At 40.3% G+C, this 20,662-nt stretch overlaps 1 protein-coding gene across 2 annotated transcripts in view; it reads right to left on the bottom strand.

The window, feature by feature from the left end:
- DNAI3 (dynein axonemal intermediate chain 3) overlaps positions 1-20,662 on the bottom strand; it is a 62,906-nt gene that overhangs the window by 26,445 nt on the left and 15,799 nt on the right. For both annotated transcript variants that reach the window (XM_075832947.1, XM_075832946.1), the window contains exons 3-14: positions 20,159-20,197; positions 13,164-13,348; positions 12,965-13,069; positions 12,409-12,552; positions 11,790-11,989; positions 11,421-11,537; positions 10,578-10,768; positions 8,400-8,524; positions 8,221-8,310; positions 5,478-5,555; positions 4,766-4,888; positions 586-659 (exon numbers count right to left, since the gene is read on the bottom strand). In XM_075832947.1, coding sequence (XP_075689062.1) covers positions 586-659; positions 4,766-4,888; positions 5,478-5,555; positions 8,221-8,310; positions 8,400-8,524; positions 10,578-10,768; positions 11,421-11,537; positions 11,790-11,989; positions 12,409-12,552; positions 12,965-13,069; positions 13,164-13,348; positions 20,159-20,197 — 1,471 coding nt within the window. The remainder of the gene's footprint in view (positions 1-585; positions 660-4,765; positions 4,889-5,477; positions 5,556-8,220; positions 8,311-8,399; positions 8,525-10,577; positions 10,769-11,420; positions 11,538-11,789; positions 11,990-12,408; positions 12,553-12,964; positions 13,070-13,163; positions 13,349-20,158; positions 20,198-20,662) is intronic.

Raw genomic sequence — 20,662 nt, 5'->3', positions numbered from 1 at the left:
TCCGTCAAGTTTCTATCAGGATTCCAGTGTTTTTAACTGCTAGAATAGTGCTGAATATCATCACAGTGGTACACAGGGCATTATGGGAAAAGTATATAAGGCTGGGGCTCCATGGCGACTTTTAGTTGCAGGTTTTGTGGATCCTCAATTTTTTACAAAGGTGAAAAAAGTTGGGGGCGATTTGCGATGATCACAAGAATTCCGACCATAGTTATGCGACTTTTACCCCCATAGGTAAACATTGGATCTGGGTGACCTGCAATTTCACTGTGACCGCCACTTTACCAATAGTGGCCGTGGAGCTCTCGCTTGTGTTACAAAGGTGGCCATCCATTTTTCCGCACACTCCTGAGTGTTTTGCAGCAATACATCCCACTCTCCTGTATTGTTGTATGACCAGGCACATTCATTGTTTTGGCACCTAGGAAAGTTGGGTAACAATCTCTGCGTGACCTGTAATGGCAGCCATATTTGTTGTCACCTACTTTTCCAGAGATCAGATTTTTTCCAATGTAACAGAATAACTCATGGATCTAGTGCATCCTCGCTAATGGAAACCCACATATTTATGGTGACTACACATACCAGTCAGGAGAACATGTGACAAGCTGAACGCAGTAACCACTTTTATTTTCGTATGGATATCCAGTCCGAGTTACCTAAAAAGTAAAAATCCAAACATGGTTTTACCAAAAAAACGACTGTTTGCATTGCATGGTGACATGTGCATTATAGCCTATTAAATGCCCACAGTCCGGGGTGGACTGAGAGTGGTCTTCACCCCTGGTAGTAATAGCCATGCGTCACATATAGATTTACTCTACATATAAATGTTGAACAACTTTGTAAATACACTACATTACTTTTCTTGTATTCATCCCAAGTCTCAGCCAGTATTATACACCAGAGCTGCATTCACAATTCTACACCCTTCAGAGCTGAGATCTCCCAGAATTCTTTGCTGGTTCATTGTATGCCCAGAGCTTGTGGTCTTAACACTGGGTACTGTATAATCTTCTGGGGTAGGAAAAAAATAACTCTTCCACTGCATTATACGAGCTCAGCTAAGGTCAGGGATATTTCTGTCAACAAGCTTGTTGACTGTTTCCAATGACAACCAACAGAATTGTAAAGGCAGCTCTGTGTACAACACGGGATTTAACTCAAGATCAGCGCAATATAAATAATCAATGTATTTGTAAACTGTTTGCATCGATTATATATAAATGGTCCACCTCTGTCCACAGTGAATGCATGAGATAATAATAGAAAAAGATTGACACTTTTTTTTTTTAACAACAAAAGGGGAGTAGAAATGTTCATAAACGAAAGTATCAGCGAACTGGGATGAACTATAGGTGAACAGAAAAGTGTAATGTTATACATGGAACATATGACGGAGGGGTTATTACCGAGGTGTCTGACACTGCGCTCTCTCCAGACCTCTACCCGCTCAGCTGCTAATCCAAGTTATATGTTTTATAGATTATAATAATTCTCTTATAAAAGTGAGATAATTATACATGTTCCTGGAGCAGAGATCATGCACCGCAGGGGGAAAATGGTAAGCGAGCTTTTGGATTGTTGGAGTCAGTTTTACCTCAGGTTACAGGATGACGACACAGTGCTGGAAAACTTTGGGGCACTGCCTAGCAACGGGTGACAACACCAGAGAAACTAACTCCAGCATGGTCACCCCCCTCACCGCAGTCTGCAGAGGTACTGGCCGCACATAATGGGCATACACCAACAACACTTCACTGGTGGAGAGAGGCAGGAGACATCTTGACTTTCTACTAGACTGTTACATGATCTACTAATTAATTGAATATCCCTGTTTTTGTAAAATGTGTATATATATATATATATATATATATATATATATATATATATATATATACACATCATTGCTGCTATCTCATATATATCTATCTATCTATCTATCTCATATCTATCTATCTATCTATCTCATATCTATCTATCTCATATCTATCTATCTATCTATCTCATATCTATCTATCTATCTCATATCTATCTATCTATCTATCTATCTATCTATCTATCTATCTATCTATCTCATATCTATCTATCTATCTGTCTCTCATATCTATCTATCTATCTATCTATCTATCTATCTCATATCTATCTCATATCTATCTCATATCTATCTCATATCTATCTCATATCTATCTATCTATCTATCTATCTCATATCTATCTATCTATCTATCTATCTCATATCTATCTATCTATCTATCTCATATCTATCTATCTATCTATCTCATATCTATCTATCTCATATCTATCTATCTCATATCTATCTATCTATCTATCTCATATCTATCTATCTATCTATCTCATATCTATCTATCTATCTCATATCTATCTATCTATCTATCTCATATCTATCTATCTATCTATCTCATATCTATCTATCTATCTCATATCTATCTATCTATCTCATATCTATCTATCTATCTCATATCTATCTATCTATCTCATATCTATCTCAAATCTATCTATCTCATATCTATCTATCTATCTATCTCATATCTATCTATCTATCTATCTCATATCTATCTATCTATCTCATATCTATCTATCTATCTATCTCATATCTATCTATCTATCTATCTCATATCTATCTATCTCATATCTATCTCATATCTATCTATCTCATATCTATCTATCTCATATCTATCTATCTCATATCTATCTCATATCTATCTATCTCATATCTATCTATCTCATATCTATGTCATATCTATGTCATATCTATCTCATATCTATCTCATATCTATCTATCTATCTATCTCATATCTATCTATCTATCTATCTATCTATCTATCTCATATCTATCTATCTATCTATCTATCTATCTATCTATCTATCTATCTCATATCTATCTATCTATCTATCTCATATCTATCTCATATCTATCTATCTCATATCTATCTATCTATCTATCTATCTATCTCATATCTATCTATCTATCTATCTATCTCATATCTATCTATCTATCTATCTATCTATCTATCTATCTATCTATCTCATATATATCTATCTATCTCATATCTATCTATCTATCTATCTATCTCATATCTATCTATCTATCTCATATCTATCTATCTATCTCATATCTATCTATCTCATATCTATCTATCTATCTATCTCTCATATCTATCTATCCATCTCATATCTATCTATCCATCTCATATCTATCTATCTCATATCTATCTATCTATCTCATATCTATCTATCTATCTATCTCATATCTATCTATCTATCTATCTCATATCTATCTATCTATCTCATATCTATCTATCTATCTATCTATCTCATATCTATCTATCTATCTATCTATCTATCTATCTATCTATCTATCTATCTCATATCTATCTATCTATCTATCTCATATCTATCTATCTATCTATCTATCTCATATCTATCTATCTATCTCATATCCATCTATCTCATATCTATCTATCTATCTATCTCATATCCATCTATCTCATATCTATCTATCTATCTCATATCTATCTATCTATCTATCTATCTATCTATCTATCTATCTATCTATCTCATATCTATCTATCTCATATCTATCTATCTCATATCTATCTATCTCATATCTATCTATCTATCTCATATCTATCTATCTATCTATCTATCTATCTATCTATCTCACATTGTATTCTTCTGTTAATATATGAAGCTATGTAAAAATACCTGAAACGTCCCTCATGGGGGTATAATCTTTTGCCGCGTAGCGTTGCAATAGTACAGCACCGGCAGGAGTAAGTTCCCGCCCCGGGGCGTACTATCGGGAGCAGGAGTGTGGCTGCCAATCATAGCAATGCTCTAACAGCTGAGATAGGAGAAACCGCTGATCTGCACCATTTAATCCCTTCTATGTCGTGGTCAATGCTGGGTTTGGGCCATTGAAGGACTGGACTGTCTTTTAGTGTAGTCAGTTGCTAGCGCATACTTATAGATGCCAGGGTATTTAACATACACAGGGTAATATACTGGCACATATGTATATACTAGTATATTACAAAGTTTAAAAAAAATCAATAAATAAAATCCCTTTTATGGGATGAAACATTTTTTTTTAAAGAACAAATAAATCATTTTTAAAAATATTAATTGGAAAACGCCAAATGACAGACATAATTGGTATTCCAAATATTTCTGTAATAACTTGTACAATACATTTCAACACGGCTAAGATTAATGGTAAACAGCATAAAATAAAAACGAAGGTAAAAATACTTTTTTTTTGTACATTTCCCCATATTAATAAATTCATAAAACTTAAACACTAAAATGTGTGTTCCTCAAAATGGTGCCCTAACAAAGGATGTCTCGTCCCCAAAAAAAAAATAAGACCTCATACAGCCATGTGGGAGTAAAAATAAAAAAAAGTTATGACGATGTCAAGAATAAAAAAAAAAAACCTGTATTTAATGCAGATTTTTGTATTAAAATATATTGGGTGAGATTTATCAGTGGGGTTATAGGTTGCATACATTTCAGAGAAGGCAAAAGTGGTGCAAATTGCAGTAAATGTATTAAAATGACGTGCGTGGCAGAATATATTAGGCGTGTTTGACACCGTTATCCTTTTTAAGCCACATCATGGTTGGTGTATACCTGTGCCAAAATTTTGCACAAAAAAAAAAAATACATATTTACTAAATTTGGCGCAACTCCACACTTCCCAAAACGAAATGCCGCCATTATTCTTGGTGGCCAGCACTTACCTCAAAAAAGTCAGGAAGCCAATGTATGTCCGTTATCACCTCCCTATGCCCATGTTCTATCGAGGACACTGCACAGTATCTCACAAGTTGTGGCTCATTGGATTGTTTGGGTTCCAGCGTTGTCTGTAGAAGAAAACAGTAATATATGAGGAGGTCGTTCCCCAGAATAATCACATTGATGGTGTTGTAATAATTATTCTGTATACTATACCTATGATCAGACTTGTAATAAAATAGTAATGCATATTATCATACTTATTACGGTAAAAATCTTTTGCCCATCATTAGACAATGTAAACAAATAGAAGTATTTCACAGGATCCATACTCATGGAAACGCTGCCCCCTACTGGTCATTAAAAAAATTAAATACACAAAAGCTCCACTGTTCGCAAAGCTTGAATTTGTACCAACTCTAGTAACCCGCAACTTCCCTTCTTAAGATGCAATCTCCAATTCAGGTTACCATGGCCTTGGTTTGTAATGCCCCCTGGCATCATGTTGCAGTTGCTTAGACGCTTATTTTCATATGGGTGCAATGCTTTGGCTACGGGCCATGATGGTACGAGAGGTGCAATGACATCTCCGTGAATTAATTGTATGCCCCCGTGCGTTCCCACCCTAGCACCATCACAGCTCATGTAACAGGAGACCGTGGTAAATACAGGGCCGACTCTCCTGACTCGCCATTTTTATGAATGGCGTTAACCTACCTTTGAGGTGGTGTTCTTGGTCACGCCAGTTTTTGCGGTTAGCTGTTCATAGTAAGCGGATATGTCCCACAGCACAACCTTAGGGCAGAAACACACAGTTACTATAGTCATGATGGAGATGTAATATATGGAAGTGATTTTCCATAGACAAGAGTACAAATATAGAATTGGACAGTACAGAGATCTTTCTAATGATCTTTTTACACCAAGGCCTGGAACAAAGACAAAGGGGCATCTTCTACGTCTGGACTCGGATAAATGTTTCCCCACCGTCACAGACGAGGATTCTTTACTGTAAGAGCGGTGAGACTATGGAACTCTCTGCCACCGGATGTTGTGATGGTTGGCTCATTTAACAAGTTCAAGAAGGGACTCGATGCCTTTCTTGAAAAATATAATATTACAGGTTACGAGTACTAGATGCTGGAGATGGGACGTTGATCCAGATTTATTCAGATTGCAGTATTTGGAGTCGGGGGAGAATTGGCATCCACCGCATGTTTTTTTTTTCCTTCTTCTGGATCAACACGGTAGGATTATAGGTTGGACTTGATGGAGCGGTGTCTTTTTTCAATCTTATCAATTATGTAACTAAGTAATTATGTAAAGGCGTACTACAAAGTACCCCAAAAATTGAATGATACATTTAGATGATTGCCCCCAAAAACTTAAAATGTGTTTACAAGCATCATGTCTGACACTTCTAGCAGACATTACAAACTAGTTTTCTTATCAGGGCATGACCAGACGTGGCAGAATTGCTCTGGAAATCCGCAGCGTACACGTTTCTCCATTGCTTTCCACAGCTTTTTAGTGAGGTTCGTGCACACGTTGCGGAAAACTCAGCTGCGGAGCATAGGCTGCGGTGCGGAATTTGGTGTCCGCAGCATACACTGGCTGTTGCGAACGTATAGCGGACTTGTTGCGGACTTATTGCGGAATTTCTCCATTGACTTCAATGGAGAGTCAAAATTCCGCAATGATGTCCGCAGATGTTATGTGTGCTGCGTAGCGTATTGGTTTTACTAACATGACATTTCTTCATTCTGGCTGGACCTATGTATTTCTGAGGCCCCATGCACACGCCCGTAATCACGGGCCGTTATTACGGCACGGGCAGGCCCATAGAAGTCTATGGGGCTCCCGTAATTACGGGTGACTACGTGTGTGCCCCCGTGATTACGGGAGCGTTGCTAGGCGACGTCAGTAAATAGTCACTGTCCAGGATGCTTAAAGAGTTAAGCGATCGGCAGTAACTGTTTCAGCACCCTGGACAGTGACTTCCGATCACAATATAGATCAACGTGTTAAAAAAAATAGAAGTTCATACTTACCCAGAACTCCCTGCTTCTTCGTCCAGTCCGGCCTCCCGGGATGACGTTTCAGTCCAAGTGACGGCTGCAGCCAATCACAGGACAATCACAGGCTGCAGCCAATCACAGGCCAATCACAGGCTGCAGCGGTCACATGGACTGCAGCTTCATCCAGGGAGGTCGGGCTGGATGTTGAAAGAGGGACGCGTCACCAAGACAACGGCCGGGTAAGTAAGAATTTCTTTTACTTTTACTAGGGAAAAGGATGTCCCTTCTCTCTATCCTGCACTGATACAGAGAAGGGAAGTACTTTCACCTCAATACGCAATGGCTAGTCCGCATCAATTTAATGCCCATTTTAGGCAAAGCCGCAACAGAATCTGCAACGCAGATTATGTGCGGCATTGATGCGGACAGTGGCGGAAGAAATACGCCACGTCTGGTCATGCCCTCACAGGCAATTTCTACGTAAAGATCTGTTAAGAGGCTGGAATGGTTTAGAATTTTGGGAGCAAATCCGTAGAAGTATAAAAAACCAATACACATGGAGCGAAGAACTAATACTAAAGAAAGATTCAGGCGTAAGCACTAGGGTCCTATGGTTCGGAGATCTGTGCTGCTGTATGACAAGGTGCTCACACTTGGGAGCTGCTTTAGCAGTCCTTATGATTGTAGAACTGGCATGAAGGGAACACAGTTGTCACGGGGCGGAACGAGACGTAGGTGGTTGCCTGACATTTTCTGCCAACGGGGACAAATAAATAAAAAAAATTGCCACCAGACAACAATCATGCTGAACTTGAGGCACTGATAGTAGTGGGACGCATTGTGAAACCACTGCCTTGGGCACCAACACATCTTGTCCCGTCCATGAGTCTCTAAAGGATCACAAATAATCGAATATACTAATTTGCCCTGCAGAGCCACTACCTTAAAATGAATCTCCATAATTTACCCTAATGCAATTTTGAAGTCTACAGTTCTGTGCTGATTAATTTCTTAATATATCTTTATATCAGCTGGTGCTCTACTTTACTGATACATAGCTCCAAATACTCTACATAGATATAGATTTAAAAAAAAAAAAAGTCACCACTAGAGGGAGCTTAAGGGCTCATTCAGACTCTAGTCTATGGGGGATTCGTGACAACGCGCCCCAGCACGGGTGCACCTCTGAAGTAAAAAACTGCAGTTTTTCACATCCAAGGTTGCCCACATCCAAGAGTTTACTGTGTACTGTGTTATTATTGCGCTCAATGGTCCACCTCCTGGCATATAATATTGTGTGCGAATTACAATTCTATTGTTTTCAATAGAAGAGCCGAGATATGCTGAAGGTGGGGGGCAATCGGTAGATCGTCGTGACCTCTTCTTACCAGCATGTGGTGGGGGGTCTCGGCTCATGGAGAGGTAAATGTTGTGTTCAGTACCTGACCATTTATACATCCTCCAGCGATGATGTTGGGGTCACTTGGGCAAAACTGGAAGCAATATACGTCATCTGGGCATTCAAGCATTAGCTAGAGAAAATAATATAAAAATGGGTGAACATTTTCAGAATTCACAACAATCCATGGAGTCTTGTTCTGTAATACAAGTGACATCTGACCTGCGGATGGATGGGGTCATTTAAACTCCAAATGAGAATCAGCGACGGCTTCAGGATGAGTTTAGAAGAAACGTTCACTCGATCTTCCAGTGACAGCCGTTCTGTGAGTGAAACTGCCACTAAACCTGATGAAATAAATAAAAAGCTAGGACATAATGTCTTTGCACTTCAGTAACGTATATAGAATACTGATGAGATGGTCAACCCCATGTAAAATTAAATGACGGGAGCCAAACCATCAAATAGTTGTTCATGGCTGCAATGGGTACCAATGATGAAATAACCAGCATTAGCTAAAGGGATTGCAAAGTGCCCACTATTTGTCCAACTATCTTTCTCTGAGATCCTTGGGCTAATGTATAAGGGAATTGCATTATTCCTATATAGACATTCATTATCAGAATCCTTCCCGCAGTAAACAGCAGCCATCGGAAGTTAGAGAAGATACGTTAGGGTATCTACATTCATGGTGGTCTCCCTTCAGGATCACTCTTGCTTGCAGTAATGGTGATTCAGTTAATAAAACTATGTTATAGGTTTATGGGTATACCTTAACATTATGGTCATACAGTATATATACCTAATACCAAGTTAAAGAGTATGCACTTTTGCAACCATATGTATTGATCCAATGTATCTAAACGAAAAAAAAACAACAACTTTGTAGATAATCTTGATTAGAAATGTCCTATCGTTTTGTGTATACAGCTCCTATGTTCATACACATACAGACCCTCTGTGATGACTGAACCTGCAGTCGGTCATAGGTCACACCACGTTACTGAACTACTTCTGCCACAAGATGAGGTGGCGGAGGTAGTTAAGTAACACATGACTGGCGCATCAGACTACACACAGGGTTTGTTTGTAGTCTGTAACCATGGAAACACATAGGTCTGTAAAGGAGCTGTAGACACAAAATGGTCGGTTATATTTACATTCAAGACTATTTGCAAAGTAGCATAAATTTTTTTTCTAAACGCATTAGAGCAATAAAAAATAAATAAATCTATATATATATATATATATATATATATATATATATATATATGCAAAAGTGTGTGTTTTAAGCTTCTTTTTGTTTCCACCAGCAGACAAATATGTATTTTGGTTGCACCTGTAAAACTATGAATACATAGAATAACCAGTGCATGGAGCATAGAAATTCAATGCCTGATTTAAAAAAAAAAAAAAAAAGCCTATTCCAGGATTAAACAAAATACTTTAGCCTTCGTTCACATCTGCGTCGGGACTCCGTTCATGGGTTCCGTCTGAGATTTCCGGCAGGGGAACCCATGAACGGAAACCATTTATCTCAATGGTGACGGATCCGGTGCAAATAGTTTCCGTTTGTCATCGTTATGTAAGGGTTCTGTCGTTTTGACGGAATGAATCGCGCAGTCGATTGTGTATTGATTCCGTCAAAATGGCGTAACCCTTACACATTGGTGACAAACGGAAACCATTTGCACCGGATCCCTCACTATTGAAATCAATGATGATGCAAACGGAAACCTACGGCTTCCGCTTGTTTCAGTTTGGATTTCGTACATGTGTTCCCCTGATGGAAAGCTCTGACGGAACCCATGAACGGAGTGCCGAAGCAGATGTGAACGAAGCCTTACTGAAACACACGGGATTACTCCCTAAATGGGGAAAAAAAAACTAACATTAAAACAGTTATTCCGGTTTCAGCAAATAAAGATTATTGTACACTGAATAATAATAAAAAGTTATACAATTTTACATTATACTTTCAGATTAAATTCTTCACGGTTTTCAAGATCTCGATTTGCTGTCATTCAATTGGAACCTTCATGGTCTACTTCCACTGAATAAAAATCTATCCAGGTCATGTGATGGACCCACAGATGTACGGCTTGTTACAAGACACAGCTCTGATAACTGTAACGAGGTAAACTGTGTGTCCATCCTATGACCAGGACAGATGTCTATCCCCTGGGGGTAAACAATGAAGGTTTCTATTAAATGATAGCAAGCAGAGATCTTGAAAACAGTGAGGAATTGATCAAGTGTATTGGAAAATTGTATAACTTTCATTATAAAAAGAACAACCTTTATTTGCTGAAACCGGAATACCCCTTTAAGTTCCTGGTGATAATTGCAAAACACTGGAGGAAAAAAAATCAGAAAAGACAAAACTTTTGCAGAAATGACCATGAAGAGTTGGGTGCCAGTTAATGAAGCTGATGTTTTTTTCTTTGCCGAACTTGTGATCTGTAAACGACTGATACTCTTTAAGATGGGAGTCGGATTTGCCGCCAAACGTGCTCTCCTGTTCACACAATTCTTTCCAGTCATCGACGAAGGCGTTCAGAATTTCATTTTGCTGTAGGGCCAATTCCAGTCTGTAGAAGTGAAACACAAGAATGCCATGAGGAATCGGAAAAGCCTTCAGCGGTCAGGACATGCTGGGGGTTGTAGTTTCACAAAATCTGGAGAGCTACAGGTAACAGACTACTGGTCTATGGCATTGCAATGGGAACACGAGAATGAAAATGTACAAGAATAACTTGTCCTGGACTTCAATGAAAACTCTGTCGAGCAACAAGTTACTGTAAGGGTATGTTCACACAACCTATTTTCAGGCGTAATTCGGGCGTTTTACGCCTCGAATTACGCCTGAAAAGACATCTCCATTACGCCTGCAAACATCTGCTCATTGCTTGCAATGGGTTTTACGATGTTCTGTGCAGACGCGGTGTAATTTTACGCGACGCTGTCAAAAGACGGCGCGTAAAAAGATGCCCGCGTCAAAAAAAGTGCATGTCACTTCTTTGGCCGTTTTTGGAGCCGTTTTTCATTGACTCCAGTCAAAAACAACTCCAATTACGTCTGTAATGGATGCTGCGAAAAACGCGAGTACTTGCAAAAACGTCTGAAATTCAGGAGCCGGTTTCGCCTGAAAACAGCTCCGTAATTTCAGACCTATTTTGCGTTTGCGTGTGAACATACCCTTAGAAAACAAATACTCAGGTAACTAGAAAATGTCGCTTTTACCTTAAAGACACAGAATTGATAAATTCCTTCAGACTCTTAGATGACAGATATTCCTGTTTTTGCTCTTTGGTAAACTCCCTTGGTTTGTACTGAGTACAGGCATTTCGAGGGTAAGTCCTATGTGAAAAAAATACAGAGACTCCGTTTTTTGGGATATTGTCATGGCCGATTGCACTGTGATGGTGCCTAGCCTCCGTTCCCCCGTGGCTACTCTTCTGGCCCGCTGCTTCAGAATAGGAAGGGAAGTGGTGGTCCGAAAGGTGGAGTTCTAAAGACTTTCTGGTTAGGTGTATGGACACTTTAAGATACATTGGTTCTGTTTTACAGTCTACTTATACTATTTTTTTTTTTTCTGTGCGCCCCTCTTACCACTTGGTCTGGGTGCTCTGCTCCTGTAATGACGGCACCACTTGTATCCCGGTGTCTCGCTCTTTAGGTTTAATGTTGAAGCTTTTGTCCTGGTAAGATGCACATTCCATGTACCCGTCTTTCACATCTGATGCATTGTAATCGCTGAAAGTAACACGTGAGCCAAACTCTCTGTGTACCCGCGAAATCATGAATTTGATCTGTAAGATAGGAAATCAATAAGTTGCTTGAATTTTACTTTACAGGAGAAGCCATCATTTTCCCCTAGAGAAAGTTCACTTTGATTCAATTTACGTGCGTGATATTTTTGTCTTTCTTTTTTGTTCTTAAAGGGGAAGTCTCATCAGAACTGCATCCTTTGCTGCGGCAACTTTCCCAAAAGTAAGCCACGGATTCCAGTAGTTGGACTTTTTTAACCCTGAGAGTGCTGAATAACTATGTAATACACGTTTTCCACAGTGAGAGCCACACTGATGCAAAAATAAATGAGCTAATGCAAACTATTCCATTAAAACGGTGTGACTTATGAGGCAAGGGGGTAATACGGATAGGGGGTAACTTGTTGTAACCGGAAAACCCCTTTAAATAAAATGTACCATTTCACATAAAATCATGTAACCTTGGTCTGGGATTCTTTCACCATTTCTTCCTCGACCTCCAGTTCACTGCCTAAAGAAATCCATGGTCTGGGCACCGGCGGCACATACGTGAAATCCTCAGAATCGTCATCCTTTTCTTCTTCATCAGTTACGAGTTCTGGTGGCTAGAAGTAAAGCAAAAATACAAGCTTACTATGGCATGCATTATATAGCAGTGTACTCTAACTGGTGGCTTGGAGGGCACCTGTGGCGCTCAGGCCCCCCTTGCATGTAGCGCCCATGTCGTTGGCAGCCAAATGTACATTATGGAAATTTGGGCCTAGAGTCAGAACTCTAATAAATAGATCAGTGGCAGCTGACACCAGTCTAAGAACTATATGACAGATACGTGGCTCCGGAGTCATATAGTGGGCACGTGCGACTACTATCGGCAATGCAAAACTGAACTTCGCCCCAACACAATATCCCGGTCACTGCTTAGTTTTAACACCGACATATCCATGTAACATTTATTAAATTTACATCATGTTTCATGTATTAGTTAGTAAATTATAATCTGAAATCCAAGTTTATTACTTGCAGAATTGACTCTTTGGCTTCTTCCGTCACAACAAGGTAAAAATTCTGGCCGTAGGTAAAGTCTCTATCAAAAACCAGCAGCAGCTCTTCTCCAGGGTAATCCTTTCAATTCAAGCAGAAAATGGAAATTGTTAAAATTTCAAACTTTATATTTCACCGTGAGGATGTAAAACGTGACATTGACAATCCACTGTACCGTAATAATAAATTTAAAGGGACTGAAATCAGAAACTGCAGCTCTGTTCTTTAGATCACTGAGAATTTCTTCTTTCTTTAAAAGTTTGAATGGGTTTTCGTAGGTTACGTCTTCATCAACGCGACAGCTGAAGATCTCCTGAGTCTTGGAGGTTAGAACCAGGGGCACAATATATTCTGGGTGACCTGTACGTAAGAAAGTTACTCTATTAGGTGCCATGTTGACGTTACTGAAACGGGAACGAAGTTGTTTGCATGTCATAAATCTATGTTTAAAGGACTTTACAATTAAATTTAGAATTTTTAATAGGATCAGATTTTTTTTTAAAGTCGTTTTTGAATCCAAAACCAGAAGTGGATTCAAAAAAAGAGAAGTTATCTCTGACTTTTATACTTTCTCTCGCTTTATGATCCCCACTTGGTTTTGGCGTCAAAAACGACATAAAAAGACCTGAAAATAAACTTGCACTTGTACGGCCACCCTCATTGTACTACTAATATTATAAGTGATTGAAACTCAATAGTAAGAATTCAACTGGATGGAAAAGACTCGCACAGTTCTCATACATAAAAAGATAAAAGGACGTTTTTGCGGCAGGGCTGTATAATTTCACCAAACACTTTATTTTATGTCTGCTTATCTTATTTTAGAAAACAAAAATCATAAATAGATTGTAGTTTGTGATTATAGCCCGTATGTAGGCGACTCCCAGATCCGGCAGACGGATGTCACAAGTAAATATAGCACACAGGAAGAATAGGAAATGCTTAAAATAAAGGATGAAGGGCACAGTGACACCTACAGAGAGAATTAAAACCGTCATGCAAGCGGAGATGTAGCTTGAAGCTTCAGGCACAAATGGAAAATTAGTGCCCTGGTCCCAATCTCTGGGGCCTCCTTCAGCTGCCGATACACTAAGTCTAAATTCACATGAACGTTCGAACTTCGGACGTGAAAAACTGCAGTTTTTCACGTCCTAGGTGCAGTCGTGCTTTTCCCTGCATGACGCGTTATCACGCATCCCCCGTAGACTAGAGTCTATGGAGGGATGTGTGAAGCGCAAAAAAATAGCACATGTCCTATTTTTTAACGGACCCTTCATGCAGTCCCATTGAGTTACATAGGTCCGTGTGACAGCCGTTGTTTTAACGTTTGTGTAAATAAGGCCTTAAAGAGTTATTCCATGATCCCTTTTACAACAAAACAAATACAGGCATTCACTTATAGTATCTGCACTTTCCAAAAACTTTTGATATGTCATAGAGAGACAACAGAAGATTTGATCGGTGGGGGTCCGGATTGCGGAGAACCCCACCGTCGCTACAACGAAGGTGCAGACGCTCTCAGCTGAGTGCCCTATACCTGTGATCAGCGCTCCTGGTCAGGCTGAAGACGCCACATATAGGACTTCTTCAGCCTCGAGCAGCGCAGATCACAGCTGAAAATACAGAGCACTCACGGTCTCAGCACCCGGATCCACACCAATCAAAACTTATGATATGTCTCTATAACCTACCAAATGTTTTTTGAATGTGCAGATACTCTGTAATAAACCTGTCTAATAGCATTAAGAAAAAATTATTGAAAACACTATTTTTCCTATGTATTCACTACTTTCTTACCCAGTGATTTCTCTGCTCCTTAGCGGTGTTGAGGGCGGTGCACAACCTGACCCACCTGATGATCTATCTCCCATTCATTGCGGTCCAGAACTTGTAAACCACCAAGGTCAGACTGGCCCACCAGAGGGTCACTTGTCACTAGGGTCTATTTCTTATGGGCGATTCACAAATAACCTGTTAGACCTTATTGACCATATATATATATATATATATAATGGATGGATGTGCACGTATTCTGTAGAGATGGTGGGTGGGCCCAAGGGACTCTAGCCCGACGCTATAACCCACCCTCCAGGATCTAAAGCTTTGTACTATCTATATGTCCTACTTTTCCATTACAGCTTTCTTGGGTCCAAACAAATAAATTCCAGTCATGGTACGTACGACTGCCCTAAGTTCCTTCTTCCCTGTCCCCAACTAATGTAATTGCAGCATTTCTCCAACATCCAGGTTCCAGCATTGCCATCTACGTTTGCCAGCGGAGGAGAATACTAAGGCACTGAAAGTAGAGAAGAAGCTGATACATTTCCGAATAGCCGCCTCACAAAAAGGGATCCCTCCGCAACGTTGACCACTCAGAGAGACAAGAATGGCGCATGCGTGTCCACCAGTGACTGCTTAGTAATGTGGACGCAGTATTAGGGGAATCAGTTGAAATAACTATCTCTGCACGGGGGAATAATTGGAATAGGATTTATATTGAGAAAGTTCTTCGAGTTACACATTCTTTTGCTTTTTATATAATATTGTCCATGAAATAACCCCTTTAAGATAGCGGTGGGCCGAACAAACTATTCCACCAGACTCCTGCATACAGATGCACGTTTGCTTGAGCATGCAGGTGTGTATTCTATGGGGAGACGGGAATAAGCAGCTGCCAGACACCTCTGGCATCAGCTTATCTCCCGCTGGAACGATCCATCTTTCCCCCGAAATCTTCAGTCAGGTGAAAGGGAGTACAACCCCATATACATCACATAGTCGGCTGGTCCTTACAAAATCGGCGGGTTTGGACGACTGCCATCTGATGTGTAGGGGCACCTTTATCATCCTTGTAAATGTATACAGGGAGACTATGTTTTGTTTTATAAATTGATTGAAAAATGATGCATTTATTGTGCTAGAATTCCCATAACCCTCCAAAAACTGCAGGTATGAAGCTCTGGTTATTGATAAGTGACCCTTGTGTTTCCTGTAGCGTGCACTCATAACATCAAAAGTCTCAATGAACTCATCACACCTGCGGAAAAGGCCGGAAGCCACGCAGAAAGGGGATACATATTCTCCCTTGGATCTGACTAACTATAAAGAAGGGCAGACGGCTCCTCTACAATGTGTGAACGGTCCCGGATGAATGAAATCATTTTTGCAGACCCCCCTCTGGCCCCTGCACATGATATGGGTGATACAATGCATCTTGTTTGATCCCAGCGGCTCTGGGCAATGTAGAGTAATGAGAAGGTTAATCTCGCTGCCGGCCTCTAAGCACCGCACAAAAATCTCTATTGTTTGCTATATAGGAATTCTGTCTGATGTGGGATTTTAACCTGAGAATGACTTCTAGAAAACGAGATCTGAATGTACAGAAATTGGCACAGCGGCCATAGGAACAATATCCAACAGATTGTGTACTACAAAGACCGGGGCAATTAAAGGGAACCTGTCATCTTTTTGACATGCTCAATACATCTGATAGGGATTCTGTTTCTTGAAAGAAGCTTTTTTACAACATGAACATTAGTCATTTTACTATTAGAATAATCCCCAAGAGAACTGCACAGATAGATTTATTTCTGACTGATGCCTCGCAATGATTCGGATGGTGATGAACAGAAACTTAAGTCACTAGGTGACAACTTCCGCTGCGTGATCTCAGCCAGAAATGTGTCAAGGAACTCAGAGCTAAGGCTCTGTTCACATTACTTTAGATTCCTACGTTCAGCGTATGCACCAGTAAAGCTCCCACCGTATACACCGAATGTATCTATAGGCCCCCATTTACCCAGTGAATGCCAAATGTGTGTCCTTTTAGTATACACGTGGCCTTTATGCGTCTGTTTTTTGCTGATGGAGTGGCGTAGTAGACTACACTATTCCATGTAGAGGCAGACAGTAGAGAAACGTATACCACACGGTATACATATGGGGTTTGATAGGAGACGTATGCTGGTGTATCCGTCTACAGTGGCATACGTCGCAGCTTTCCGTCAGAGCTATACATCAAGAAAATATACCTCCTCCTAGAACAGGGGTGGGCAAACTTTTTGACTCGCGGGCCACAATGGGTTCTAAAATTTGACAGAGGGGCCGGGCCAGGAGCATTTGGAGGGAGTGTTTGGGCCGGATATACTAAAGCATTAAATGTAGTGTGTGCAAACCTCATAGCACAGTAAGAACACTACAACCCAATTTATTAACTGTCTTTCAAATGTGAAAAATAGCCCTTATCAGTTAATAAATTTGTCTCAAGGAATATGCAAGATATGGCATTTACATACTATTTCGCAGATACTGGGAGGAGGAAATGTAAATAGATTAAAATAACATACGCACTGTGATTTATCAAGAAAAAAGTTCTGTTGACTCTGTAAATTAGCTGCCAACCTCTGAGCAGTAGCCGCCCGTTCTTGTGTTGACTGCTTGCTAGCATAGTTTGCATGCTTCGTGGCAAAGTGACGGCTGATATTGTACTCTTTGAAAACCGAAGGGCTTAATGGTGACGTGAAACGAAGTGAAAATTAAAGTGAAATAAAGAGAAATACGCGCCACATTAACCCCTTAATGACCGGGCCATTTTGCACGTTAATGACCAAGGATTATTTTTTGTTTTTTCATGGTCGCATTCCAAGAGTCGTAACTTTTTTTTTATTACGTCGACATAGCCGTATAAGGGCTTGTTTTTTGCGGGACGAGTTGTATTTTGTAATTGTACCATTTTTAGATGCTTACAATATATTGATTAACTTTTATTAACTTTATTTTAGGAGAGAATTGAAAATAAGCAGCTATTCCAGCATTAATTTTCACGTTATAAATTTATGCCCTTTACTATGCAGCGTAAATAACATGTTACCTTTATTCTACGGGTCGGCACGATTACGAGGATACCAAATATGTAAAGGTTTTATATGTTTTCCTATGTTTGCACAATAAAAACCCTTTTAGAAAAAAATTACTTGTTTTTGCATCGCCGCGTTCCAAGAGCCGTCATTTTTTTATTTTTCCGTCGATGTGACCGTATGTGGGCTTGATTTTTGCGGGCCAATGCGTAGTTTTCATTAGTACTATTTTGGGGTACATAGGACTTATAGATGAACTTTTATTTTATTTTTTATGGGGGGAATGGGAGAAAAGAGAGAATTTTGCCGTTGTTTTTTGCGGGTTTTTTGGACGCCGTACATCCGGCAGTTTCATTAATGTGTTCATTTTATTGGTCAAGTTGTTACGATCGCGGGGATACCATATATGTGTATGTGTTATTTGTTTTGACACTTTTACTGAATAAAACCACTTTTTGGGCAAAAAAAGTAGTTTTATTTGATTTTGACTGTAATTATTTTATTTTTTTTCAACAAACTTTATTTAACTGATTGACATTTTTTTTTTAAGTCCCACCAGGGGACTTCACTATGCGATGTGCCGATCGCATATATAATGCTTTGGTATACTTAGTATACCAAAGCATTATTGCCTGTCAGTGTAAAACTGACAGGCAACCTGTTAGGTCATGCCTCCGGCATCGCCAAACAGGCAGTTGCGGAAGACAGACCTGGGGGTCTTTGTTAGACCCCCGGCTGTCATGGAAACCCGACGGCGACCCGCGATTTGTTTGCGGGGGCGCCGATCGGATGACAGAGGGAGCTCCCTCCCTCTGTCAAACACATTAGATGCCGCTGTCACTATTGACAGCGGCATTTAATGGGTTAAACTGCCGGAATCGGAGCGCGCTTCGATTCCGGCAGTTGCAGCAGGAGCCAGGCTGTGTATAACAGCCGTGCTCCTGCCGCTGATCGCGTGGGTACACTGGCAGTACCCGCGCCATCACAGGACGGATATATCCGTCCTCCTGCGCGAACTAGCAGCTGCTGAGGACGGATATATCCGTCCTTCGGCGTTAAGCAGTTAACAACGGTCAATGTGTTTTGAGTGCGCCATCTATTGGGAAAACGTGGGCATTGCAGGGAAAGGGGAAAAAAAAGGAGGTTTTTACTATGATTTGGACAAGTTCGGCGGGCCGGATTAAAAAGCCTAACGGGCCGTATGTGGCCCGCGGGCCGTAGTTTGCCCATGTCTGTCCTAGAAGGTCTCCTTTAAAACGTGACTGAAACTCGTCCTAGGGAAGGTGATTTGTGTGCCAATACATCCACTTCTCATGTGTTCCATGATCTTCAGCAGTGTTTTATAAATCATGACAAAAAATATCACACGACTATACAAACTTCTACCCACTAAAGAGAAATATATACTGAATTTAATATGCACTTCGGATCCACACTGACACATTGAGGGGAGAGGGCTATAAAGGTGACCGTTAACTGATCACTAATCGCCTAAAAAGCATGCAAGATAGTTCTCCAGAAGGACGAAAACTGCCTCTAGTGCCGCCTATAGGTGACTATCCTGTTAGTCAATGTCCGACCCTTTATAGAGCCTTGAAACATGACTTGGGTTAGTAGCCTAACCAGATACACACATCTGTAGACAGCACTGTTTCGGAGTTGTAGCTCCTCATCAGTACAGAGTAGGTCTTTGGTTGGCTGAGTGAGAGGCCTTTGTAGCAGCTCTTGGAAAGTACTGTTTCTCTTTGAGAGATCCAGCTGGTAGGGAGTCTTTAGGGCAATGCTACCTGGAAAAATAGTTTTTGCGTACTTTTCCCGAGAGAGCATTGCCCTTAAGGGCTCATTCAGACGAGTGTATATGTAGTCCATGTGACAGCCGTCATACGGACTCATGTACTTCAATGGGGCCGTTCACATGACCGTTGCTTCAACAGAGCGTGTGAATGGTCCGTGAAAAAATAGGACATGTCCTATTTTACTGCGTGTCACGCATCCCTCCATAGACTCTAGTCCATGGGGAAACCGTGACAGTGCACCCCGCACGTCGTCCAAGCTTAGCTACGCTCGTCTGAATGTAGCCTAAGACTCACTAGCAGTTGGATCTCTCAAGAAGGGTCAGTACCTTCCATGACCCCGCACAGTACCCACTGCAAAGCATCATGGTTAAAGTTGAGGACAATGAATAAGGCATTTGGAAGTAATGTAAATTAAATATTATTTATACAGACTTGGTCCCCTCATTGACTAGAGCAGGTCTCTTCGCCGCTGCTCAATGTGCAGTCCCAAAATAATATCACAACCTAGGGTGACTTGCCTGAGCTGGTGGATGCTGCCGAATCTTCATGCTTTTTATCTAAAAGTAACAACAAAAGGTAAGTTTATCCCACCGTCCATTATTATAATTAATCAGATCAAAAGGAGAGACAATGGATTTGTTTATCATGTAAGAAGTAATGCTAAATAATGCAGTAGTGCCCTGTAATACAGTCCAATTACTTTTAATGCCATGTGTTGTGCCAGATAAACCAGTTATAGGGCAATGGAAGTGGTAATAACCAGTAGCATGTAAAATATAACCACAGCTATGGCTGGTACAATATTTCTAGTTATTACAGCCACAAAAGGAAGTCCTACCCAGAAACATGCCAAGCTATGGTTATGTGTAATAATATGGCAAATGTGGCTATAATGCCTAGAAATACGAATATTGTTCCAATATGGAACACACAGTAGTAACATACTAGATGTAGTGGCAATACCCGGTAAAATGGTGCAAGCAGTAATAATGTCCAGTAATAAAGAAGCAGTTGTATTATTG

This window comes from Rhinoderma darwinii, chromosome 7 (assembly GCF_050947455.1).
Source record: "Rhinoderma darwinii isolate aRhiDar2 chromosome 7, aRhiDar2.hap1, whole genome shotgun sequence".
Classification (NCBI taxonomy): Eukaryota; Metazoa; Chordata; class Amphibia; order Anura; family Rhinodermatidae; genus Rhinoderma; species Rhinoderma darwinii.
This window is presented reverse-complemented; position numbering and strand designations above follow the sequence as displayed.